General features: G+C 49.3%; 2 protein-coding genes across 10 annotated transcripts in view; one reads left to right on the top strand and one right to left on the bottom strand.

Moving 5' to 3' along the window:
* EIF2D (eukaryotic translation initiation factor 2D) overlaps window positions 1-6,395 on the top strand; it is a 53,862-nt gene extending 47,467 nt beyond the window's left edge. For 6 of the 8 annotated variants that reach the window (XM_059875356.1, XM_059875355.1, XM_059875351.1 and 3 more), the window contains 2 exons: window positions 4,455-4,629; window positions 6,181-6,395. In XM_059875356.1, coding sequence (XP_059731339.1) covers window positions 4,455-4,629; window positions 6,181-6,251 — 246 coding nt within the window. In that variant the 3' untranslated portion in view covers window positions 6,252-6,395. 8 annotated transcript variants of the gene reach the window in all.
* A 2,455-nt stretch (window positions 6,396-8,850) lies between these two features.
* Window positions 8,851-27,493, bottom strand: part of RASSF5 (Ras association domain family member 5) — a 73,321-nt gene continuing 54,678 nt past the window's right edge. For both annotated transcript variants that reach the window (NM_001113760.3, XM_005216690.5), the window contains 4 exons: window positions 15,186-15,296; window positions 13,847-14,144; window positions 12,917-13,032; window positions 8,851-11,349 (listed from right to left, as the gene is read on the bottom strand). In NM_001113760.3, coding sequence (NP_001107232.2) covers window positions 11,197-11,349; window positions 12,917-13,032; window positions 13,847-14,144; window positions 15,186-15,296 — 678 coding nt within the window. In that variant the 3' untranslated portion in view covers window positions 8,851-11,196. The remainder of the gene's footprint in view (window positions 11,350-12,916; window positions 13,033-13,846; window positions 14,145-15,185; window positions 15,297-27,493) is intronic.

Genomic DNA, 27,493 nt, shown 5'->3' with positions numbered 1-27,493 from the left:
ACTCCTTGGCATATAAACGTTCAATAAATGAGAACGAAGTGATGATAAGTTTAATAATTACCAATAGCCACCATTTCTTGAATATATAATTATATACAGTGATGGTTTTGTTTTTATGTTAACAAGACTCTTATCTCTTAGAGATACATACTGAAATATTTGTAGATGAGATTTCTAGAAGGATTTGCTTTAAAATAACATAGGAATGCGGGTGGGTGGGGATATAGATGAATCAGGGTTGGTCATGAGTTGTAAATTCTTGGAATTGGTGATGGGTACATGGGGCTCATTGTACTCTTCTAGTTTTATTTATGTTTTAAATTCTCTATTGAAAATTTTTTTAAAAACTTTAGAAAAAGCATATATACGAGAAGGAAATGACAACCCACTCTAGTATTCTTGCCTGAGAAATCCATGGACAGAGGAGCCTGGTAGGCTATGGCCTATGTGGTTGCAAAGAGTTGGGCACAACTTAGCAACTTAACAAACAAAAAAAAGTATATGTTCTATATGAGATAGAGTATCTGTCCCACTAAATATAATGTGTAACGTATACACGCACACCTTGTTTTATTGTGCTTCTTTTTATTATGCTTTGCTGACAGTGTTTTTTTTTTCAAATTGAAAATTGCTTGTGGCAATTTTGTGTCAAGCAAGTCTGATGGTGCCATTTCACCAGCAGTGCTCACTTCTTGTGTCTGTATCACATTTCAGTAACTCCTGCAATATTTCAGACTTTTTCATTATTATTTGTTATGATGATTTGTGACCATGATCTTTGATGTTACTATTGTGAAAAAGATCACAACTCATTGAAGGCTCAGGTGATGGGTGCACTTTTTACAAATAAAGTATTATTAAATTAACGTATATACTTTGTTTTTTAACATATAACGTTATTGTACAGTTAACAGTATAGTGAAATCATAACTTTTTAAAGATATTTTGTTGAAGTACATTTGATTTACAACGTTGCTTTTAATTTCTGCTGAATACAAAGTGATTCACTTATATATATATATATATATATATATATATAGGCTTTTTCATATTCTTTTCCATTATGGTTTATCCCAGGATATTGAATTTAGTTCTCTGTACTATACAGTAGAAACTTGTTCTTTATCCATCTTGTATACACTAGTTTGCATCTGCTAATCCCAGACTCCCAGTCCTTCCCTTACCCTCCCTCTTCCCCTTTGGCAGCCACAGTTCTGTTCTCTGTGTCCGTGAGTCTGTTTCCGTGTCTTCAGTTCAGTTCAGTCGCTCAGTCATGTCCGACCCTTTGCGACCCCATGAACCGCAGTCCTCCAGGCCTCCCTGTCCATCACCAACTCCCGGAGTTCACTCAGACTCATGTCCATCGGGTCGGCGATGCCATCCAGCCATCTCATCCTCTGTCGTCCCCTTCTCCTCCTGCCCCCAATCCCTCCCATCATCAGAGTCTTTTCCAATGAGTCAACTCTTTGCATGAAGTGGCCAAGTGCTGGAGTTTCAGCTTTAGCATCATTCCTTCCAAAGAAATCCCAGGGCTGATCTGCAGAATGGACTGGTTGGATCTCCTCGCAGTCCAAGGGACTCTCAAGAGTCTTCTCCAACACCACAGTTCAAAAGCATCAGTTCTTCGGCACTCAGCTTTCTTTATAGTCCAACTCTCACATCCATACATGACTACTGGAAAAACCATAGCTTTGACTAGACGGACCTTTGTTGGCAAAGTAATGTCTTTTCTTTTTAATATGCTAAGTTGATCATAACTTTCCTTCCAAGGAGTAAGCGTCTTTTAATTTCATGGCTGCAATCACCATCTGCAGTGATTTTGGAGCCCCCCCAAATAAACTCCACCTCTGTTTCCACTGTTTCCCCATCTATTTGCCATGAAGTGATGGGACCAGATGACATGATCTTAGTTTTCTGAATGTTGAGTTTTAAGCCAACTTTTCCACTCTCCTCTTTCACTTTCATCAAGAGGCTCTTTAGTTCTTCTTCACTTTCTGCCATAAGGGTGGTGTCATCTGCATATCTGAGGTTATTGATATTTCTCCTGGCAATCTTGATTCCAGCTTGTGCTTCATCCAGGCCAGCATTTCTCATGATGTACTCTGCATATAAGTTAAATAAGCAGGGTGACGATATACAGCCTTGACGTACTCCTTTTCCTATTTAGAACCAGTCTGTTGTTCCATGTCCAGTTCTAACTGTTGCTTCCTGACCTGCATACAGATTATTTCTCAAGAGGCAGGTCAGGTGGACTGGTATTCCCATCTCTTTCAGAATTTTCCACAGTTTATTGTGATCCACACAATCAGAGGCTTTGGCATAGTCAATAAAGCAGAAATAGTTGTTTTTCTGGAACTCCCTTGCTTTTTCCATGATCCAGCGGATGTTGGCAATTTGATCTCTGGTTCCTCTGCCTTTTCTAAAACCAGCATGAATGTCTGGAAGTTCACGGTGCACGTATTGCTGAAGCCTGGCTTGGAGAATTTTGAGCATTACTTTACTAGCGTGTGAGATGAGTGCAATTGTGCGGTAGTTTGAACATTCTTTGGCATTGCCTTTCTTTGGGATTGGAATGAAAACTGACCTTTTCCAGTCCTGTGGCCACTGCTGAGTTTTCCAAATTTGCTGGCATATTGAGTGCAGCACTTTCACAGCATCATCTTTTAGGATTTGAAATAGCTCAACTGGAATTTCATCACCTCCACCAGCTTTTTTGTAGTGATGCTTTCTAAGGCCCACTTGACTTCACATTCCAGGATGTCTGGCTCTAGCTGAGTGATCACACCATCCTGATTATCTGGGTCATGAAGATCTTCTTTATAGAGTTCTTCTGTGTATTCTTGCCACCTCTTCTTAATATCTTCTACTTGTTTTAGGTCCATACCATTTCTGTCCTTCACTGAGTCCATCTTTGCATGAAATGTTCCCTTGGTATCTTAAGAGATAATTTTCTCGAAGAAATCTCTAGTCTTTCCCATTCTATTGTTTTCCTCTATTTCTTTGCACTGATCACTGAGGAAGGCTTTCTTATTCTCTCTTTGTTATTCTTTGGAACTCTGCATTCAAATGGGTATATCTTTCCTTTTCTCCTTTGCTTTTGGCTTATCTTCTTTTCACACCTATTTGTAAGGCCTCCTCAGACAGCCATTTTGCTTTTTTGCATTTCTTTTTCTTGGGGATGGTCTTGATCCCTGTCTCCTGAACAATGTCATGAACTTCCATCCATAGTTCATCAGGCACTCTGTCTATCAGATCTAATCCCTTGAATCTATTTCTCACTTCCACTGTATAAGGGATTTGATTTAGGTCATACCTGAATGGTCTAGTGGTTTTCCCTACTTTCTTCAATTTAAGTCTGAATTTGGCAATAAGGAGTTCATGATGTGAATCACAATCAGCTCCTGGTCTTGTTTTTGCTGACTGTATAGAGCTTCTCCATCTTTGGCTGCAAAGAATATAATCATTCTGATTTCAGTGTTGACCATCTGGTGAAGTCCACGTGTAGAGTCTTCTCTTGTGTTGTTGAAGACGGTGTTTGCTATGACCAGTGCGTTCTCTTGGCAAACCGATATTAGTCTTTGCCCTGACTCATTCCGTACTCCAACTCCAAATTTGCATGTTACTCCAGGTGTTTCTTGACTTCCTACTTTTGCATTCCAGTCCCCTATAATGAAAAGGACATCTTTTTTTGGTGTTAGTTCTGAAAGGTCTTGTCGGTCTCCATAGAACCGTTCAAGCTTCTTCAGCATTACTGGTCAGGGCATAGACTTGGATTACTGAGATTTGTTCTTTTTTATGGCTGAGTAATATTCCATGTGCCACATCTTTATCCGTTCATCTGTTGTGGGTTGTTTCCATGTTTTGGCTGTTGTAAATAACACTGCTATGAGCATAGGGGTACATTTGTCTTTTTGAATTACAGTTTTGCCTGGATATATGCCCAGGAGTGGAATGACTGGATTATATGGTAGTTCGGTTTTTAGTTTTTTGAGAAGCTTTCATACTGTTCTCCATAGTGGCTGTACCAATTTATATTCCCACCGAGAGTGTAAGAGGATTCCCTTTTCTCCACACCCTCTCTAGCATTCATTATTTGTAGAATTTAATGATGGCCATTGCGACTGGTGTGAGGTGGTACATTATTGTAGTTTTGATTTGTATGAGAATGTAACTTTTATATGCACTGGGAAACCAAACAATTCATGTGACTCATTTTACCGTAATATTGGCTTTATCATGGTGGGTCTGGAATCGAACCCTCAGAATCTCTGAGGTATTCCTGTCTTGGATGGGGTAAAAAGAAAACGTCAATTTAGAAGCACAAAAATTATTTGGATGAATAGATATGGTTGTAGGGATGGTGAGCATAGGGTGAGGAGGCTGCAGAGGCCCCGGAAGGTTTCTGGGGGTGGGCACGTGGTCTGTACCCACCGTCGGTCTTTTCTCTTGCCCAGGTGACCGTGGTCCGGAACTTGGAGGCCTATGGCCTGGACCCGCGCTCAGTGGCTGCCACCCTCCAGCAGCGATGCCAGGCTAGCACCACCGTCACTTCTGCCCCGGGGCTCAAGGACAGCGTGCAGGTTCAGATCCAGGGCAATCAGATCCACCACCTTGGCCGGCTGTTGCTCGGTGAGCATCCCCCCTGAAGAAGCAGAGACGTTAGTCTTACTTGGCAAAGATCTTCCTACCAACTAAAGTCACTCTAGTGAGTTTACCATATGCATAGCTTTAGCAGCCAGCAAGAGGTGGAGCTAATGTTTGCCCTTTGTCTTTTAGCCCCCAGATTCAATGTTTTATCCACCATCCTAGTAGGGAAGTTTTCTTTCTGGTTTTCCTTTTTTATAAAACATGTGTTGAGCACTCAGCCTTTGCTAGGCGCTTTGCTGGGCTTTTTGCAGGCTTGATGCTGAAGAGCCGTTTCTGTTGTGCAGATGAGGAAACAGGGTCAGTACTTTGTACTGAGATAATTCAGCTGCTCAGTGCTGTAGTTGGGCTTCCAACCTTGATTTGCAGAATAAACTCTTTAAGTTCAATAAGCAAGACCCACCCAGTCCAGCCCCATCTTCCTCCACCTTCTCTGGCAGGTCCCTGACTCCCAGGCCAGGCCTCAGCCACGCTGCTCTCCTTGCTGTTCCCCGCGTGCACCCCAGCGGTCACCCCTGGCTGCTTCCCTCCGTGTAGTCCCCTAGCCTCGAATGGCTCTCGTGGCCTCTCGCAGCCTTAATTAAGGCTCATCGGCCCAGCTCAGGGGCCACAGGAAGCCTGTCTAAGAACATGTCCCATTTTAAAATGTTCTGTTTCCTTAAATTGACATTTAAAAACCTGCTAACATAGCACTTTCCAATTGTGTTTATATTTCTGATTAGTGTCTACAACAGGGCTGATTTATTCTGCTGTCTGAATTCCCTGTTAGAATGAGCATCTTGAATCAGAGACCTTACCTTTTTCATTCCCAAGGTCTGGCACATAGTAAATGCTCAGTAAGCAAACTTACTTTATGATCTCAGGCAGTACCCAGCAGTTAACTTTTAGAGCTGCACCCCTTTAAGTGAAGGTCCCCATGTGAAATACAGAGGAGAAGACAAACACAGCTGAACTCAGACATACGCATTCTCGCTTGTGAGAGAATCACAAATGCCTGAAGCACACCCGGAAAGTCCTTAGCAACATGAAAGTTGCTGAAGGACTTCAGCCTCGAGGTGTGAGGATGTGTGGTCCATCCCGCAGGGGTTGACTGTGAGCTGAGTGTGGAAGGGCAGGTCGAGTGATGGAAACAGTTTGGACTGAGGTTCAATGGCGGGCGTGAACAGTGGGGCGGGAGGGCCAAGAGGCGGCTCTGCAGCTGGGGCCCTCGGTGTGTGTGCTGAGTCGCTTCAGTCTTAGTCCACTCTGTGCGGCCCCACAGACTATAGCCCACAGGCTCCTCTGTCCATGGAATTCTCCAGACAAGAGTACTGGAGGGGGTTGCCATTTCCTTCTCCAGGGGATCTTTCAAACCCAGGGATCGAACCCACGTCTCTTAACGTCTCCTACACTGGCAGGCGGGTTCCTTACTGCTTGTGCCACCTGGGGACCTTGGAGATCGAGGCAAAGGAGGGTCATTGTAGACCGAGGGGAAGGGGTGGGCAGGAGAGAGCGTGTGCAAACCTCACTGAGGAGTTTCTGCCTTTTGGATTGTAGAAGAGTATCGGCTTCCTCGAAAACACATCCAAGGCCTGGAAAAGGCCCCTAAACCTGGCAAGAAGAAATGACAGACTCTTGTTTCATGTGGTTGATCCAGTGGAAATCCAGGCTCTGGGCTGGTAACTTATATGAGTATTTTGTTTTTGCAAATTAAAAAAAAAATATATATATATGTAATTCTTTACTAAAATAAATTTTTATTCTAATCAGAATTGGATTCCCTTTTGTTTCTTCCACTTAGCTAAACTTGTACTGAGTTTTCAGGTTCAAAGCCGTTTGAAAGGAGCACTAGAGGCTGCTCCTTGCGTTCGTGTGGCTTCAGTCATTTGGTGTGAACTCTGCCTTCAAGCCCCACAGCCCATCCAGAGCTCAGGGCCGGGGAGCCTGCCTGTCTTTAAAGTCCTTCTACCAAATATTCAGTAACCTCTTGCTATTCTTACTACCTAATTAACCTCCTAGCCCCAAAATCATTCCTTCAGATATCTAAAGGGCTATTTGTATGTTTATATTTTTCATCATTCAAAAGAAGGAACAGTTCACTCTTCCTTGAGCAAAGTCTAGGCTAGACCAGAAATAAACAGTGAAAGCACATTAGGACCTGGGTTTCCACACAACAGTAAGTTTCCCTCAATACTGAAAATAGCTGTGGGTTGTGATATGGCTACAGGATAGATGACTTTGCCACAGTTAAGAGTCTTAATCAACTAATGCTTTATTTAGCCCCAAACTTCTTCACCTGGGGCTCATAGACAAAGTGTTCAGAGAGTCCACGGAGTTCTCTGAAATAGTGCACAAGATTTTGTATGACCATTTTCCTAAAAGAGGTTACCATGCTTTTGTCCAGTTCCCAGCTGAATCATGTGAAAAGATTCAGACCCCTGCTGTGGTCCCTGCTCAGTCTGACAGTCACCAGGGGCCTCCTTGTGCAATAGGAAGGAGAAGGGCTGAGCCGAATCACTGCAGAGTTACCTGCTTTTTACCATTAAAAAAAAAATAAAATTACACTTCAGTTTACTTTTTTTCTTGCTCATCTTGTTTTTTTTTTAAAACCAAGATAAAGACTTGAAAATACCCATAATATTCACAAATTCCCCACCTGGGGCTTGAATAAGAAGAAAGGAATGAATATAAAAATGTCTGTGAGGTCCCCTGCCTTTTGTTATGAGGCTCTGAATAATTGGTCTTTTCACTGCTGACTCACTGTAAGTAAACTGCGTCATTTTACTGATCTGCTCTGTTAACATAAGCATATGAAACCGAAAAAGATTCTAGAAATTGACCCCAAACAAGATTCTGTTCCAATAGAACCCTTGGACAGACAGAGTTTGATCTGTGGGAGTTAGAGTAGTCGTGAAATGTCCTCGTATGAATACAAATAACACAGGGAACGTTTGGTGGTGGTGGAGTCGCTCAGTCGTGTCCGTCTCTTGCGACCCCACGGACTGAAGCCCGCCAGGCTTCTCTGTCCCTAGGATTCTCCAGGCAGGAGTACTGGAGTGGGCCATTTCCTTCTCCCAAGGTTCTCTCACAGACATAATTTGTTAGCACAACCTTGGAGGGACTGGAGGCTGAGTTCTATCTTGCCTTGTTCACCCCTACTAACACAAGCCAGTGAATGGTGAGGCTAGGTCTACAGTGAACATCCACTCTTCAGGTTTGACCTAGAATTCTGCCGTGACCCCGTGCTGTCTAGACGTGCTTCAGATGGTTTTTCCAGTAATGGTGACACATTTTGCATTGATTCACCTTCCCTTTTCTCCTCATGAACACCACAGGTACACGGGAGGAGGCAAGGGCGTGTTTGGCTGTGCAAGGGGTTCCTTTTTAACTTTGTGCTAAGCCAGATAATCTACACCAAGGTCAAACGTGCAATTTTGAACTTAATCCCACATTGTAACCAAATGAGTTTCAGTGAAATGCAAAAACTGGTTCATTTCTGGGTTTTGGCAAAATTATTTAAAGATATACCTCTTGGAGCGAGCAAACGTTACAGCTGTACCCCTGAACACTTTTAAGAATGTCTCTTGGACAGGGGTGCTCTCCTAGAGGGAGGGCAGGGGTGGGCCAGATGAACTGAGGGCCCTCGTTGATTGCACTGTGTGTGATCAATACTGGAAGGCAGGTGAGAATTCCTTTTTAATAACTTTTATATGGTTATCGCCACAATTACTGAGATATTCCTTTGATGGACATCAGAGCTAAGGTGAAAGGACTGTCTTAGTCATCTAGCCCTTTCCTCTGGGTGAGATGATCGCAGATGTTCAGAGACTCCTTCCTATCTGATTTTAAAATAAAGCCAGAAATAGAAGAATCATTGCTTAACTCAGTAGCCTGTTCTGGTGTTTAATCATCCATCCGTAGCTCCAGAGAACCCCCCACCCCGCCTTTGCAAAGTGCTCTTTCTGTAGTGAGTCCCTCTGCTTTCCTGCTCTGGGGATGGAGAAGAACCCGTCACTGTGGCAGCACCTCCAGCCCCCTGGAAGGTGTTTTCAGGATGGTTTGAACAGGAGCCTTCATCCTTCTGTTCGTTGGCAAAAGAAAATCTGACTTGGCCTTGAAGCGTGTGCGTTACTCCGTCCCCACCCCTCTCCCAGCTCCACCATTTCCATGCAATTTCCCAGATTTCCCCGAGAGGGGGAGGTTCAAGGAACACATCTCTCGTCTGAATCATTTTTGCAACAAGCTTTTATTACTTTTTTTTTAAACCCATATAAGACAGACATTTCAGAAGAAAACAGCCCCAGAGCACACACTGCGCAAGACAACGGCAGAAGGCGCTCCACGCCGACCCTGCGAGGGGAGGGGGACTCCCCACTCGCTACTGTTTTGGAGGCGCAGAGCCCAGCCCGGGTCCCTTGGTCTAACTGTGCTTTCGATAAAGTCTGAATTTTCCCAGTTTTCTTATTTCATAAACACCCCATCTCTTTATATATAGCTATATGCCTTTATGTATATATGTACATGACTTCTTTTTCTTCTCAAAAATAAAATGGCCACCCCATCCGAGGGGGGGTCTCAGCAGCATTCACAGCGGTTGCAGCAGCGTGCCTTCTGTTCATGTTACAGACATGCAGCGTGGAGGAGAGGGTGCTGTGCCCGCCCACAGCAGGGAGACGGGATTTTAAGGGAGGGAAGTGATAAGGCTGAGCAGGAGATGGCAGATAACTAGGGTTTTTATGATGGAAAACATCTATTTGAGCTGCTTAGCTCGTCCTGTTTTTGCAGCTCTGAAGAACACGAAGTGTGCACGATGAAGGTGCTGTATTCCTTCTAGGATCAGGGGCCAGGTGGACTCGGGGAAGAGACTCGTGAGGCTACACAAAGAAGCACGGGCTTGAATCGACCCAAGGACTTGGGAAGGCAGAGAACAGCGAAGAAATGGGTCTCTTAGAGGCTGGAATGGAAAACCGCCCTCACTTTGAAAGTTCACAGTCCTTTTCCCTCTGCCCTGGAGTGTCTCTGCCATCCTGGCTCCTGGCTCGAATTGTTTGGCTGGTTTTAGGTTTGAACCTAAGCAAGGAGTCAGTACAGATGTAGAGTCGGGAATCTGATCTGCCCTGTCCAGGCAGTTTGACCTCACTTCTAGGAAGTCAGGGCCCAGGACCTTAGGCGGGCAGGAACTTTGTGACCCTCATCCCATGCTTGGGGGGCAGGCTCCCCTGTCCTTGTCCCACACTGCCGTGGTCCACTTCCTGGCAGGAGCAAGCCAGCAGCAGAGCCTCAAGCAAAGGCCCAGGTTCCTGACCCTCTCCAAAAACAAAAAGGCACTGAGGTCAGCAGGAGGCCAGCCCCACAGCCGACAACGCTTCAGACCACGAAGGAGTCCCAAGTTGGCTGAGTTGGAGGGCACCCCACTCTGTAATCAAGGCAGCTCCTCTGGCAGCACTTGGAGATCCCAGTGTCCAGAGGGAGGGGCGAGGTGGTCCTGGAGGCCGGAGGAGAACCGAGGCAGCCAGGCCCGTGGCCGCTAGCTGGGGAGGCCTAAAGACAGCTTGGACTCGTTTACCTGCAACACGTTTTGGCTTCGACCGTCTGATTTCCGCTCTCAGCAGGAGACTTTAAAAATGGTTAAATGGCTGGTTTCCCCTTAGTGGAAACAATGAGGATGATGGCAATATTAAATTCAAAACTGCAACTTAAAAACAGAGCTGACGAAGGTGTGGCTGAAGACCACATGCACACAGATATAAATGCCTTTGGGTTTACACATGTACAGACTTGGGCCATCAGGGCCAGGGCCAGCTGCAGCTTCTCTGGAAATCTCTCAGGTAACCTCAGCTTTGGTGCTTCTGACCCAAGCCTCTGGGGCCAGTAGCTTTATGACCATCCCTTACCCATGAGCAAAGGGCACCTGACGATGGTGGGGGAAAATTCTCTTTTTTAAATATTTATTTATTTGACTGCACAGGGTCTTAGTTGTAGCACACGAGATGTTTTAGTTGAGGCATGTGGGATCTAGCTCCCCGACTGGGGATCGAACCTGGGCCCCATGCATTGGGAGCTTGGAGTCTTAGCCACCGGATCACAAGGGAAGTCCCAGGACAATTCTTCTATGAGCACTGTCCTGTTTCAGAGGCTTAGCTCAGAACTGCTAAAGGAATATGCTACAGTTCTGGACTCATAAATAAAGAAACTGTGGATGGCAAATAAGAAACGAATTGAAGACTAAAGGCCAGAGAAAGAACATATCTCTAAAACCCTTTGCTTTGCCAGCTGGTGTAGGGAGAGGCAGCTATTTGGTTTGCGGAAGGCTTGCAGATGGCGAGACGAGGCGGCCGATCTTGCACACGAGCGTGCTACTCTGGGGTGATGTGCAGAGGCACAGATGGCGACGGGGAGGCCCCGCGCCTGCACGCACACGTGGCCGCCAGAGGCGTCATGCCACGTCTGGAGCTGATGGGCAGGCACAGATGCACCCACCAGAGGTGTCCTGAGAAAGTGTCTGTTGCAAAATAATAATTAATAATAAAAATTAAATCTGTGGGCTTTCGGGAGAAGGGGAGGCCGGACTGGCTAGGCAGGTTTGCCCTGGGCTTTTCTCAAGGCCTCCTCCAGTTTCTGCCTGAACTTGTTGTACTTCTTCTGCACTTGTTGGACCTTGTCCTGCTCCTCTTTCTCCAGGATCGTTAGGAAATTCTGGAGCTCAGGGATGGAGAAGGCGTCCCACTGGGTGGCGAGAGGGAGATTGGGGGAGAGAGAGAACAGGAGACAGGTTAGACATCGCGTGACGGAGGGGCCCTGCCAGCTCAGCTCCCCCTTCGCACCGCTTGCTACGGAATAGGCAGGTGTGATGAACAAAGCTTGAGGTCCCCATGCCATACCAGCAACAGAATTTCAAATCCTGGCATCTTCTGGCTGAGAATTAGTAGACCATAAGCCCTGTTTTGATTGGCTTATGCTGTATTTTATTGGCTTTGGCCTTATTCATTGGAGAATCAATAATCTTAAATTTCTCGGTAGCAGCTGAGATCCTAACCGTGATGCTGGAGCTGCCTGAGACCCTGGTGACCTCCTGGAGCTGTCTGCTTTGGGGCTGACCAGCAACGGGTCCCCAGCATGCAGCCCTCAGAGTGACATCTGGAGGGGAGCTGGGCTTGGACTCAGGAGACTGGGCGTCAGCCTGGCTCCGCCGTGTGACCCTCAGCACAGAACTCCACCCTTCTCAGCTGTTTCCTCATCTGCCGTGGAATTAGGGTGTCCGCCTCCCGCGGCTGGCAGCGCAGATAATGAGATGAGTCACTTGCACAGCTCTGCAGGGCCTGGCGGGCCTGGGCCTGGCTGGCGGGACATGGCTTCTCAGGACAGAAGGCAAGTCTGGCTTTTCCTGGCTGACCCGGGAAACTGAGGTCCCCGTGGGGTCAGGGACTTTGACTCCTAGGCTCGTTGAGCACAACGGAACATCAAGGTTTATCTGGTTTAATCTCCACATTGGAGAAATGAGAAAGCTCAAGTCCACAGAGGGAACCATGATCACAGAGCTTACAGCCGCAAAACTTGAACGAGAAGCCAGGCCTCTAAACCCCAGGCCTGTGAGGTTCCCATGGGGCCAGCAACACTCAAACAGTTTCTGTGGAATACTGTCCCAACAAAACCTCCCACTCTGTCAAACAGAGGGAGAGCAGAGCTTCCTGGTGGAGACTGGAAAAAGACAGGCCTAGATCCCCCAAATTTCCACAGTGGCCCCCAAGACTGCTTCTGCAAACCCCAGGCCTGCACTGAAGGCCATGTGACAGACTGCAAGATGCACCCACTGCCATCCCAGGTACCCCAGAACGCGGGGAGCACCAGCTGGGTTTCACCCCACTTCACACCACAGGCTGGATGCTTCCCTTGGGGTAGTGAGGTCTGTTTTCAAGAACTAGAGAGAGAACTGAGTCAACAGTACCCATGCCTGGGGGAGCCCAGAGTTGGAGCTTGCTGGACCTTGGGACATCCTCAGGAGCGAAAATCTGGGTGGAACACAGGGAGGTTCTCAGCACCCCTCCCCCCTGACTGTTCAGAAGTAGGCACATGGAATTCTGTCCTTCCACAGGCCTTGCCAGACAGGCCCTGACCTGCTCCCCCAGAGCGCTTACAAACAATCCTGACAAGCGCTGACCTTGGGCCACACTCGCCCCAGCTCAGCAGCTGCAGGGCGGCCTCCAGCTGCACTGGAGGGTGAGGACCACGCCCACCCAGCGAGGCAAGCCCCGTAGGCTGGGTCTGCACAACAGGCGGAGGCGCCCGGACCTACCTCCACCTCTCCAGTTTCGTTCTCCTTTAGCACAAAGCTGAGGACGTCCGTGTCAGGCCCGGCGAGTAAGCGCAGGTAGAGGGGGCAGTCAGCGATGGACAGTTTCTGGAAGAGCACTGCAACATGTATATTACCATATGTGAGACAGATCGCCAGTCCAGGTTCGATGCATGAGACAGGGTGCTCAGGGCTGGTGCACTGGGATGACCCAGAGGGATGGGATGGGGAGGGAGGTGGGAGGGGGGTTCAGGATGAGGAACACATGTGTACCCATGGCTGATTCATATCAATGTATGGCAAAAATCACCACAATATTGTAAAGTAATTAGCCTCCAATTAAAATAAATTAATTAAATTTAAAAAAACTACTCAGTCTACAAATAGAGAACTATTTTCCTTCCTAGAGGAAGGGAAAATTCTTAATTGATTTAGGTTCAAAATGACAGTAAGACAAATAAACTCAAAAAAACAAAAAAGAAAAAAAGAGCACTGCAAACCAAGAGAGGGGGCTGGGCTCGCCTTGGAGTAGACGGGCAGGGGCTCAGGATGGCCGGGACCGATTGGGATGCAGGGGTGTTTGTAGCCATCCTTTCAACCTAACGAAAGGCGCCTGGCAGGAATAAAGGGTAACAACTGGTACCTTCGGAGTCTGCTAGGGTGGGAAGCGTGTTTCCATGCACGTCATCCCCCGAAACGTTCGAGGGAGTGGTCCCATTCCACAGATTAGGAAGTGAACGCCCAGGGGTGGGTTTCCTGCAGCCACGTGTGAAGGGAGGGGCACGGTGGGCGGTCCGTGCGCAGACCTGACGCCACACGGGAGGCTGGGCTCCGGCGCCACGAGAAGCCCACCCCTCCCGCTCAAGTGTGACCGGGCTCGCCCAGCCAGAGTCGGGAAGGGTAGTTTCTGGGGGGCAGTTCGCTCGCTCCTACCTTGCCCATCCTTGTGTATCCGCTTGAAGAGCGCGAACTTCTGGGGATTGTCCACGACCATGAACTTCTTGAGCAGCCCCTGGATGACCTCGCTGACCGTGGTGCTGCTGCTGATGTGCAGCTGCTTGACGGCGTCGAGAGGCAGGTAGAAGGAAGTGCGCTTGTCCGTGGCGGCCGCCGGGTCCACGTCCTTGATGGCGTCGTAGATGGACTGGGGCCGGATCCCGGCGGGCACCGTCACTGGCCGCCGCAGCTTCAGGTGCACCTTGATGAAGCCCGTGTAGCTGCCGTCCTCGCTCTGCCAGGGCGCAGGTTGGGTGCGGTCAGGGCGGGCCTGTCTCGCCGGATGTCCCACCTGCCACTCGGGCCGGGGCTCCAGACCCGCCGGGCTGCAGAGGCCTTTCCTGAGGCAGTGCCATCCCAGCCACACCCGCACCACCTGCCTCCCTGAGTTTCACCCCACCCCCCTCCACCCCGCCTCTGCTGACCTAGGGATGCTGGCAGGGCAGCGGCAGGAGAAGGCCCGCAGGACCTAGCTACTGCTGCGGCTTCCCCTCCCCAGGGGCTCACGCTGCTTGCCCCAAATCCCCTGCCACCAGGCAGATGGGGCGATTGCTTCTGCTGAGTCCCCAGGCCAAGAGGCAGGGTCTGGAGTGGCCCTTCTGGTCGTCCCCTCCAAACCAAGGAGGAGCTCTGTGATAAGATCCTCAGAGAACCAGGGCACTGAATTTCCTCTTACATCTCTCTCTAAAACCCTCGAGGCTTAAACCCCAGTACCTCTGCGACTGGATTGTTCTGGCGTCCATTCGGCTGACGCCCCAAAGAGCCAGTTGCCAGCAAACACCAGCAGGGGGCAGGGCTCCTCCAGCGTCTCCCTGAAGAAGGCCTCTCTGAACCAGCATGAAGCTGATGCCCTCCTCCCTCAGAGCTCTGCACACTCAGGCAGGCTGCCCCAGGCACAGGATGTGAGGATCAAGAAGGGGAGGGCTGCCTGCTCCCCTTGCCTAGGGCTTCCTGGGCCCCTAGTCACCTGCATAGCCTACATGTGCTTTGACACATGGGCACTAACGTATTTTATACTGAAGCTCAGAGAGATTAAGGTTTCCCAAAGCTTCAATTTAGAGAAAGAGCCAGAGACGGAATCTGGGTCTCATTCCATACCCCAATCTGTTTCCCCAGAGCATGGACAGCCCAGGTCTTGGCCTCACATAAGCCTGGAGGCCTCCAGAGCCCCAAAGAAAGGGGAGCGCTGTCCCGGGGAGGGGAGCCCCAGGATTCCGAGGGGGAAGGGGGTGTGAGCGAGGTGGGGCAGGGATGGGGAGCAGGCGCGGATGCTCACCAGCTTCATGCCCAGGCAGTTCTTTTCCCGGGCGTTGTAGCTCTCAATCTTCTGCTTGATCTCCTGCAGAGTGGGCGGGCGCTGAGGCTCCTCGGGGGGCTTACAGTCATTCTGGAACAGACACAGATGTGAGGGTGGACACATGCATCACACACGCTTCTCAGGATGAGAAAGGGAGTGACCGCTTCCGCCCAAAGGCCTCTCCAACCAAGAGTAAGTAAGCACCAGAACCACGGAGCGAATGGGACAGACTCAGGCTGAGAACAATCGAAGGTCAAATGCCAGCTGTGGTAACTGCCTGGCCGGCTACCCCCAGGAAGTGGCTGAAACCTTTCTTGGTGCCAATCTCCTTCGCCCGTGAAATGGGGGCCATACCCCACCCTTCAGGCTTGTTGCAAGACGGACACATAGGCACTGGGTATGAATCTGCTGAGTCAGCAAAGCTGTTTTGCTCATTGAGGGCTGCTACGGAAAGATGCATTCAGATGCTATGGGAGACACAAAGACACGCAAGCCGTAGTCGTCTCCTCAAGGAAGTAACAATACAGCTGGAGAGAGGCGTGCACACACGGTCCCAGCGTGTGCTGAAGGGAACGACAGCAGTTCTTCCACGCCGAGTGGGCCAAGGGCACACGGACATCAGCTCAGGCCCCAGGGCTTCCCTGGTGGCTCAGACAGGAAAGAATCTGCCTGCAATGCGGGAGACCCGGGTTTGATCCCTGAGTTGGGAAGGTCCCCTGGAGAAGGAAATGGCAATCCACTCCAGTATTCTTGCCTGGGAGATCCCACGGACAGAGGAGCCTGGCGGGCTACAGACCACGGGGTCTCAAAGAGTTGGACACGACTGAGCAACTAATACACACACACACATATACACACACACATGTACACACACACACACACACACACATGTGTATTTATCAAACGAATGCACAACTGGTGGGAGCAGGGGGCTGCAGCCTTCTCTGATAACCGAGGGGATGACGCTTCTCTGCTGAGGCTCAGGGTTGGCCTGGGTTTACCGAGAGCCTCCTCCGTGCCAAGTGCTTGGTATGCATTGTCTCAGTTAATCCTCAGAACCAAACTGCAAGATCCAGTTTATCACCCACATTTCACAGGTGAGACAACCGAGACTCAGAGGAGGTTAGGAACGTGCCTCCAGCCCTACAGTCTGCAGAGCTAAAAGGGACTCGTCTGTTCTGCTGCGTTCTTCCCACGACACCACAATGGATTCTTCTGACCGCACCCCTGCCCCAGAGCCCCTGCAGGAAGAATGAAGCTGAGGACGTGAAGCTCAGTGTCCCGGGGAGAATTCTGGGGTCTCAGCAGCTCTATCCGCCTGTCAGTTCCCCGAGTTTCTCTCGAGTCCGCTGCCGCCCACCCTCCTAGCTTTGTCTTCATGTTGTTCCTGGGCAGCTGAGCGTGCGGGAGCCACAGTTTGCAGGAATAAACAGGCATGTCGAAATCGGCCTAGAATTTGCCTGTCTCAGAAACCCAGTGGACCCCAGGGCGGGTTGGGATTCTCCTTTGGCAAATGAGGAAACTGAAGCCCAGAGGGCAATCATTTTCTCCTGGCTGCCATCACACAGCACCAACCTGTGGGCGTCTGTCTGCTTTGGCTGGGGAATTTCACAGCCATGCTGCCATCACAGCATCACCCAGCTGAACACGTCGGATTCCTGGGGCAGAGCTGCCCGTCTCACCAGCCCGTGGGAGACAAGTCACACTGAGCAGGACGCGTTCACTTCCTGCTCGCACTTTCCAACCCCACAGGGCCGGTAAGACATCAAGCTCGGGCTGCGGGGGGGAGCTGGCGTGCCTCCCACACCCGGCCCTCAGCGCGGAGATGCGCTGACACCCTTTTTCCATCACAGCGTCTTCCGCAGGCCTGTCTGCCCCTCTCTGTACTCTTCTCTGAGGAGGCTGGTCAGAAGAGCACTGTGCATCCACACACTATCTCCTACACACTAAATGTGCTGTTCCTATTTTAAAGGTTACAGACAGAAGCTCAGACGCGTTAAGGAACGCGTGTGTGGTCCCACTGCTAGTAAGCATCTGCGTGGGGCCTGTCACCCAGCCCGTCAAGTCTGCCTGACGGTGCTCTTCTCACCATGTGCTCACCCCAGGACAGCCCACATCTGCCGCCCCCACGGTGATCACTGAAATTCCACGCTCTGAGGCAGGGATGAGCAGCTTCCTCACCAAGACCGATACATTACTGACCTGTGAAATGTTCAGCTAAGGTGTATCTGATTGGTGGGTCCCCAGAAGCCTCAGGACCTGGGGCCACCGTGTCACCCGAGAAGATGTCAAGGAGGGACTCCTGTCTCCCAGCGAAAAGCACCAGGATTCCAGGAAAGGGCTCGCCCTTCTCCTATGTGGCCACTCAGATCCCTGGGACAGGTCCATCGAGGACCACCCAGGAGGAGTAGTCCCTGGGGGACTCCCTTCTGCTGGAGGGGAGTAGCAGCTGGTGTGAGCTGCACATCTGTCTTCATTCGCTGTCGACTTGCTCCCCAGGGACCCTCACAGTGAAGCATCTCATTCCTTGTCCCTCCCCACTTGGTTCCTGGAGACCTCACCCCAGCCCCCAGCCCGCTGGGCACCTCTCTATGGGACCGGGTGCGCCTGCTGCCCTCTGAGAACTTCCAGTCAGAAAGGCCAGCATCCAATTATTATTACACACGCTGTATTCCTTTCATCTATGAAACATGCAGGCTCCTGCTCCTTAGGGGTTAACAGCCTTCTCAGGCTCCTCTATAAAAAAGAGCTAAGTGATGGAGAGAAAACTCTAGCAGCTCCTAGAAGATCTCTCTTGGTTTCCAAATGAGCTACAGCCATTTCCCTGTTAGAAAGGGCAGCCGCATCATGGCTTTCAAAGGCCAGTATTCCAGCCTATTTTTGAACAGTAAGAGTCAGAGCAGACTTAACCTAAAGATTTTCCTTCCTGTTCTCTTTCCCATCAGCAGACCATCTATCCCCCACTTCCCACCACAAACCTGGGGAAGTGACACAAGTGGCTGTGGGCACCCTCTGCAGGACTGACGCAGAAGACAGCCGTCCTGCTTTCCGCCCCATCCGGGAGTGCCAGGAGCCCTGTCTGGCCGGCACGCTCGATCTCCCAGCCTCAGACGGCAGCATCCCAGGCTGCTGCCCACACCAGGGCTGGCAGGCAAGATCTAACCCGTGGACTGAATGAATCAGCTCCCGAAGCAGCCAGTCAGCCAGCCATAGCCAGCACCGTCCGCTCCCCTTTCCCATTCCAGAGAGGGCAGAAAATCTAGACCAGTGCTTCTTCAACTTGCGGCACGTGGACTCCTCTGGGGGAGCCTCAGAAACACAGCAACACCTGGGCTCCCTCCTGGAGGTTCTGATTTAAGTGGTCTGGGGTGCAGCCTGGGCAGACGGATTTTAAAAATCTCCCAGGCGATGCTAATGTGCAGCAGTGTTGGAGAAGAACTCCCAGGCAATTTCAGACCTCCAGGGTCCCCATCCAGCTGCAGGGTTAACACTTTGGCACCCACAGGTATCCACCGCCCCCAGGGTTTACCGAGAAGGCAATATCCAGTGTCTGCAGTCTTCAGAAGGTAAGTCAAAGACCCCACTTTCTATTCACCTGCCGAATTCTCAGATCCTCAAAGTGAAAGATTTGCCTATATCTATGGCTACGAAGCTAGAAACCAGACAGTTTTGTTTCCGGGGGTGGCCCAAGATGGAGACAGAATGGGAAATTGACTCTGTTATGGTTTTAAAAATACAGGCATTGTCCTGCGAGGTGTCTCTCCCAGGAGGCTGACACATCTCGGTGTCTCTGGCACGGATGCTCTGATGAAGCTCCTGGCATGGGTGGCAGATGGTTGAGCTGTTCCTAATGCACCCAGCACATCCAGGGCACTGGTGAAAGCAGATTTGTGTTCCTAGGCCCTAAGCCATGGAAAGGACAGTGTCCTCTCTCAACTCAGGGTTATTGGGGCACAGCCAGGTGAAGAGGCTGGGCGCTAGGCCTCAGAGTAGAGGCTCATCCTGAGACAGTGATCCTCAAACTTTTCAGTTTAAGTAGCCATCACACCAAAAGAAGAGAGGACCATCCTCTGGTGGTCTGGGGCCCATCTCAGAGCAGATTTACCCCAAGCTGAAGTTTACTTTAAGAAAAAACCCAAACACCGGCTAATCTTGCATTTCGATCAATGATATAAAGTCTTAATTTGGGTCACTGGGAAGTGACCCAGTGAGCTGAGAAGACGCTGAGTGAAGCTGGTGGCTCTTAGTCTCCCCTGCTGAACACAGGGAGGCCCACAAAGCCCCAGCAACACGGGGGACCCCCAGAGTGAGGAGTGGGCTGAGGAGAACCTGCTAGAGCCGTCAGATACATTCAGGCCTTTTTTTTCTTCTGGACCTAAATCACACAAACCACATTTTTTTTGCCAGAAATTTCACTTTTCCTATCTTTAAACTCATCCACCTCTCCTTGCACACTGCATTCACCATCTTACTCCTGTCTCAAGTCCCTCAGCTCTCAAGGCCTCTCTGATCATCTCAGCCCTGAATGATAACAACGATGCTTTACTGTTATTTACTGGCTAGCTCTGTGCAGGTACTGTTCTCACTTAGCCTGTCCTGTTGGCTCATTTCACTCTCACCACAAGTTCATGAGAAATATACACTTATTATGCTCATTTCACACATGAGGAAACAGCTTTAACCCAGGAAGGTTAAAGCTAACCTACATCCAAAGCTAACACTACACCGTCCTGCACTTAAATCCCATTTACTTATACTAACCTCCGAGTAGACCACCCAGCTTGGTTTTTCTTCCCAACTAGGCTGAAGCTCCCTAATGACTTACACCATACGTAGGTCTCTGCTCTATGCCAGGTGGCCCTGGGCACGAAGCAGATAATAAATGTTTGCTCAAGAACTTGCAATGACCCCATTGCCATGTGGGGAGAAAACAGTCTCACTTTCTGCTAGGAATTACAGTGCGGTGAGTCTGGCACTGCAGTCTGGACTGAGTTCTGTGAGAGAAGCACCCCTCTTCTCCACCCTGGAATCCCAGAGCTGAGTTCTAGCTTGGCACAGGTTAGAGGCTTAGGCAACACCTACAGGATGAGCATGAGCCTGTGTTCAGATTCTGACTCCCACTGCTAACAAAGCGATCTTGAGAGAATTTGAGCGTGTCTCTAAGCCTTAGGTTCCTCATCTCTGTGAATCATTTATTGTCTCATACTAAAGTAAAGGTAAAGCCAAATGAAATAGGGGGCATCCTGGAAATGATCGAACCCATCCAAAGACATGCGCTCTATTACTCCAGGAATACAGAGTCCCACCTCCGTGAGCCAACCTCATTTCTCACTTTCCTGGAGCACTCCCTTTAGACTGGCCCCTGTGCCAAAGGGTTTGTTCATTCCTTTCTCTACACTAGTGCTTAGCAAATTTTCTGTAAAGGCCAGGCAGCAAATATTTCAGGCTCTGCAGTTTATCTAGTCTCCATTGCGACTCGTCTCTGCCGTGGTAGCGGACAGTGATCACAGAATGAGTGTAGTTTCAATAAAACTTTATTTGTGGATTCTGGCCCACGGACAGTGGTTTGCCACCTCTGGTCTACTCTGCTGTCTGTGTGGTCTCTCTGCCTAGAATTCACAACCCCCATCTCCCCTAGCTCCATCTTCTCTGTGTAGGACGTTTCTCGGGCCTGCTGTGATGTCCTCATTCTCTGCTCTCCTCATCTCTTAGATCCCCGACACTTGAATTCCCCAATGGAGAAAGGCACATACAGGTTTGAACTGGTCCTCAACTTTCTCCTGATAGCATGGTTGTCTGTAGTGTGTTTCCGCCCACCACCAGTGGATGGGCCTCTGGCAACTTCACTCTCACTTGTGGACGCTGTCCACAAGTGGACAAAGGCTTTTCACTTTATCGGAGTTCGCTCTCTCCACCCTTCCCTCATGAGGAGGTAGCAAGCTGGCTGAGGAAAGGTGCAGGCACGCTCACCACTGGCTCAGAGACACTCCCAGACACCAGCCCCATGACCTCAAAGCCTCAGATTCCCGTCATAGCAAACCTGCAAATCCCCACATGCCATGGACCTCTGCAGCTGCCTACTAACGTTACCTCCACCACTCCAAGAACCTGGGGAGGTGCCTTCACAGCCTGTATGGCTACTTCAGCATCGAATTATGCACTGCCTTTTATTGTTTAATTATTGTTCCACATGTGTTAATCTCAACTCTCCAGTTAGACACTCCCTGGAGGGAGTCAGATGTGACATCTGAGGATTAGTCTTCTTTTGCAGCCCCTGCAGGGGCTCAGTGAAGATAACTAGGCTGACCTCCAAGGGCATGACAGATAAATAAATACCTGCTGATTGAGTGGCAGGGAAAGAGTGGACTAGCTAAGCTGGTACTCAGCCCTGCAAGGACACCAGCCAGGACCAGGAGCACCTCACACCGACCTGCGCTGCGAGGGGCACATGCCGAGAAGGTGTGGGCTGCGTGGGAAGCTGTCAGCTCTTGGCAGCTTCTCGCTGAGGATGAACACAAGACCATCAAGTGATCTGTAACCTCTGGTGAGTCACTTCTCCTCCCAGGGCCTCAGTTTCCTCACCTGTGAAATCATGAAGCCAGACCAGAGAAGCTCTAAGGCCCCTCTGCAACACTAAGATTTTACACAGAAGGTGGGACAGGGTGGTTTCTTTCATCACTGCTTCCTCTTCTGTTTCAGAGAACTGGGTGTGGGCTGGGGGCCTCTTCGAGGAGCGCTGGGGCTGGATGGTCCGAGCTGCAGCAGTGATGACGGGTCTACGGCCGCGCTCAGAACCTGCCCAGCGTTTCTCCCTGACTTGACTTTGCTCCTTCCTTGCCACTGGCTTCTCTATGTGTCTGCCAGACCCCACGCGGCCCGAGTTCGAGTAGGTCCACACCTTCTGAAGTCACACAGTTCAAGAAAGCAAAACAAAAACTCTCCCGGAAGCTGGTCACCATGAGCCTTTGCCACATTTCCTCTTTCTTAGCTCTTAGCAAATCTGTCAGCAGCAGTTCTTGTGCCCCTTGGGTGGAAACCATCTCCAGCCTCTGTCTGGGAAGAGAGCCTCTGGCAGCCGCTGCAGGGGAATGACCACCTATAGACACCTTCCGCTGTGGTCTGCTGCCCACAGCCAGCCTGACCCCAACCCTGGGGTCTCAACTCAGCTCATCCTAAGAAGGAACCTCTGAAGGAAAGGAGTGGGCACCTGCCGGCTGGGCTGGGTTCAGAACACCCTGCTCAATGTCCTGGTCACATTGAAGGCTCACTGGCCCCTTTGTGATAGCCTAAATCAAACCGGAAAGAGGAAGCTGGTGGAGCTTCACCACAGGCCCTGATGAGCTGGGTTCCCAGCCTCACCCATGGCAGTGGGTTGATTCTCACAAGTCCCTCTATGGAGCTGTCCAGTGTTCCGAAATAAAAGAACCAGAAACTCCTAAACTATGGTCCCTGACAGGTTATTCCCAAAAGGGGAATAAGAAGGAAGCATGCGTCAGTTGCTCAGTCATGTTTGACTTTTTGTGACCCCATGGACTGTAGCCTGCCAGGCTCCTCGGTCCATGGGATTCTCCAGGCAAGAATACTGGAGTGGGTTGCCAGTTCCCTCTCCAGAGGATCTTCCCAACACAGGGATCAAACCTGGATCTCCCACATTGCAGGCAGATGCTTTGCCACCTGAGCCAGCAGGGACATGGAGCCTTCTGAACAAGCAGAAAGTGAAAGTGAAGTCGCTCAGTAGTCTCCAACTCTTTGCAACCCCATGACTGTAGCCCACCAGGCTCCACTGTCCATGGGATTCTCCAGGCAAGAATACTGGAGTGGGTTGCCATTTCCTTCTCCAAGGGATCTTCCCAACCCAACTCCAAGGGATTGAACCTGGGTCTCCTGCATTGCAGGCAGACTCTTTACCCTCTGAGCCACCAGGGAAGCCTAACAAGCAGAACAAGCAGAACCATGTGGAATTTGAGTTGCTTTGGGGGGATATAGAGGAGAAGCAATTAAAAAAAAAGAAAAACTAAACAGAAGGAAACTAGAAAGAGACTGAAGTCACCAAAGACAAAATATGGAGCAGATGGTCCATGTGGACAGTCAGTCAACAGTGACTGATTGAACTGCTCGTGGGTTGGGGGCTGTGAAAGGCACCTTGGGACATGTGCACCCATCCTTGGAGCCCAGGGGTTATCGGAGGAGGGGAGACAGAGACGCATGTCCTGTGGACACCAGAAGAAGCATGGCGCGAGCTGGGACCAGCCTGGGTGCAACCCAGGCAGCCCAGCCCAGCTCCGAGTGTAGGGGGGTCCTGCCCGTGGACTCTGGGCTGCCAGCATGTCCCAGAGCCATCCCGGCATCCCTCGTGTTTTCACACAGCCCTCTCAGTCTACACGCAGGAGCAGGCCGTCTGGAGTAGCAGGAGCCCCATGCAGGAGGCTGGGAGAGCCCTGTGCCTGGGAGCTGAGGCATTTCAATTCAGGCCTGCAGTTACCTCATCATCTTAGTGAGGCATTCTCAGGGTTCACGGTCATAATCTCATTTAGTCCTCAAAATAATGAGGGGTATGTTGCTACCCACTGAGCCATGCTGCCGGCACATCTGGCCATAGGTTGGCTTCTGCCAGCCATACCCTTGGTCGTCTGTGAAAGTGGGCAAGTCAATCTCACTGAGACTCAGGTTGCTTTGCCTGAGAAATGCAGGTAAGCAGGTCTTCTTTACACATTTACTGCAGAGATGGACTGGGATCGCACGTCTGGAAGCGCTTAGCACAGTGTAAGTACATAGTAAGCGCTCAATGAATGGCAGCCGGCACACAGCCATGGTACCCGCCAGCAGGATCAGTAGCATACACCTGGAGGGCAAAGGGAAGTTTGGCTGTGGGGACTGATCCTCCCCCAAGAAGACGTGGAGTCTTCTTCCTCTGACCCTGGACCCCTGACAGGCCTTTCAGTCTGGCCCACATTATGACTCTTGGATATCTACTTTCCTCTTCAGGGCTGTAGGCCCCTTTCTCCATAAAAAAGGTATTGGAAATTATATGTTCCAATTGGTATAAGAACAAATACATTAATGTCATAAAGTACTTCCTTCAACTTAAAAATTCATTTTTTCCTCCTGATTTTAAAAGGAATGAAAATATTTCTGTGGGCGCCTCAAATATTTCAGGCCCCTGGATAAGCAGGGGGTGTCTTCAGCTCGAGTCCCAGGTAGGGTGACCAGCTATCCCAGTTTGCTTGGGACTGAGTTTTCTCAGGATGTGGGACTTCCAGTGCAAAATCAGGAGAGTCCTGGGCAAACCCTAGCCCCTGGGACCCCCTCTCAGTCCTAGAGGGCCTCGCTCCCTCTCTTCCTCTGTCTCCTGTGGGCCCAGGACACTGCTTGTTCTTCCGTCCTCCGTAAAGCTGCATCCTTGCACTCCACCCGGGAGGGGCTCCAGACAGGCCCCGCCCCTGTCCCACCCTGGCCTGGCCTGGACACAGGGGTGCTGGCTTCTGCTCAAGATCAGCACACTTCCCTGCAGCTTGGACACAGAACGGAAGCTTCGTGAGGGCAGAGACGGCCTTGTTCACAGACACAGTTCCTAGAATGGCACCTGGCGCACAGGAGGGGCCATTAAATATTTACTTAATGAATAAAACACCAAGAAGCAATACGACACACACATGCACGTGCACACCAAACCCCAAAAACAGATCTAGGGAAATGAAAGGCTCCAGAGTCGTCTAAGGGGCCCAGAGGATTCCTGCTGCACGGCTAACCATCTGCTTACTCCTGGGACAGTAACTAGAAAGAGGAGATGCCTGGACTCTATATCCAAGGGTGGATGATGCAAACTCCTTCCACTTCTGTTCTCCCCTCTCCTGGGCCTTCATGAAGCAGGCCCCTCTTTGTAGCTCAGAGGTCTAAAGTGTGAATCCAGACAGAATGGGGTGACACCCATTCTGCTTCAGTGGCCACAGGAATTTTCCCTTGGGTCATTCTCTTGTGCCCTCAAGAGTTTCTAGGACATGAGAAAGTCTGTTTTTCAGTTAGTTTTCCTCACTGGATTTCCTTCTAGGTCCCTGTCCCCTCTGTCTCCCTGACATCTTAGCTTGATCATTCGGGATGAGAGGTTTTCCTCTTCATCTGAGCCCCCAGAACTGATATATCTTTTTGGGATACTTTTCCACTTCTGTCTAGAATTAGTGGACTTTTAAACAACAGCAGCTTATGCCCAAATTATTCCAGCACTGGCTTCATCTTCTATATAGTAGCATGAGCTGTCTAACCCTATCTTCACCAGTAGACCATGAGCACCCCAACACCAGGAGCATTTCCATCTCTGTGTTCCCGGAGAACCCAGGACGAGAGCACTGCACAGTGAATCAGGGAAGATGGTGGGCAGGGTGAGTGAGTGGGTCCCCACACCTCGGCCTAGACTCCAGTCCCTGCAAAGGCTGGACTTGGCTCTTTTAGAGTCAATTTAAAGAGGATTCCATTGCAAATCATATGTCTGAAAAGGGAATCAAGATCCAGAATATATAAAGAGCCCCTATAATTCACAACAGAAAAACAACAGCCCCATTAAAAATGGACAAAGGAATTGAATAGATACAGTCTTCAAAACATTAAATAGTCTTCAAAAGATTAAACATGAAATCACCATATTATCCAGCTATTCCACTTCTGAATATAAACCCAAAGAAGTGAAAGCAGGGCCTGAACAGAGATTTGCACACTCATGTTCATAGCAGAATGGCTCTCAATAGCCAAAACGTGGAAGCAATCCATTGATGGATAGCTGGATAAACAAAATGTGATACATACACACAGTGGGATATTACTCATCCATAAAAAGGAAGGAAATTCTGACACATGTTACAACACGGATGAACCTTGACAACATTATACTAAGTGAAAGAAGCCAGTCAAAAAGACAAATACCTTATGATTCCACTTATATGAGGTTCCTAGAGTAATCAAAGAGACAGAAAGTAGAATAGTGGTTGCCAGGCACTGTGGGGAGGAAGCAAAGAGGAGTCAGAGTCTAATGGGTACAGAGTTCAGAAGATGCAAAAGTTCCGGAGAGGATGGTGATGATGGTGGTACAAACATGTGAAGGTGCTTAATGCCACAGAAATACACACTTAGAGATGGCTAAAATGATAATATACATATGTTTTATATATATATAATTACAATAAAAAAAAGAAGATTTGCAATATGTAAGGCAAATGCTAACAAGTATGAAAGGGGAAATTAACAGTAACACAATAATAGTGGGCAACTTTAATACCCCACTCACACCTATGGATATCAACTAAACAGCAAATTAGCAAGGAAACACAAACTTTAAATGATACAATGGACCACTTAGACCTAATTGATATCTATAGGACAGATCAGTCGCTCAGTCATGTCTGACTCTTTGCGACCCCATGAATCGCAGCACACCAGGCCTCCCTGTCCATCACCATCTCCTGGAGTTCACTCAGACTCATGTCCATCGAGTCAGTGATGCCATCCAGAACATCTCATCCTCTGTCATCCCTTTCTCCTCCTGCCCCCAATCCCTCCCAGCATCAGAGTCTTTTCCAAGGAGTCAACTCTTCGCATGAGGTGGCCAAAGTACTGGAGTTTCAGCTTTAGCATCATTCCTTCCAAAGAAATCCCAGGGCTGATCTCCTTCAGAATGGACTGGTTGGATCTCCTTGCAGTCCAAGGACATTTTACCCCAAAACAATGAATTTCACCTTTTTCTCAAGTGCACACAGAACATTCTCCAGGATAGATCACATCCTGGGCCAATGAATCTAGCCTTGGTAAATTCAAAAAAATTGAAATCATTTCAAGCATCTTTTCTGATCACAACACAGTAAGATTAGATGTCAACTGCAGGAAAAAAACTATTTAGGATACACATATATGGAGGCTAAACAACATGCTTCTGGATAACTAACAAGTCACAGAAGAAATCAAAAAAGAAATCAAACTATGCATAGAAACGAATGAAAATGAAAACACAACCAAAACCAACAGGATTCAATAAAAGCAGTGCTAAGAGGAGGGTTCATAGCAATACATGCTTACCTCAAGAAACAAGAGAAAAATCAAATAAATAACCTAACTTTACACCTAAAGCAACTAGAAAAAGAAGAAATGAAGAACCCCAGTGTTAGTAGAAGGAAAGAAACCATAAAAATTAGGGCAGAAATAAATGAAAAAGAAACAAAGGAGACTATAGCAAAAAATCAACAAAGCTAAAAGCTCGTTCTTTGAGAAGATAAAACAGACAAACCATTAGCCAGACTCATCAA

This window comes from Bos taurus, chromosome 16, assembly GCF_002263795.3.
Source record: "Bos taurus isolate L1 Dominette 01449 registration number 42190680 breed Hereford chromosome 16, ARS-UCD2.0, whole genome shotgun sequence".
NCBI lineage: Eukaryota > Metazoa > Chordata > Mammalia > Artiodactyla > Bovidae > Bos > Bos taurus.
Note: the sequence above shows the minus strand (reverse complement) of the source record. Positions and strands in the feature narration are given on the sequence as shown.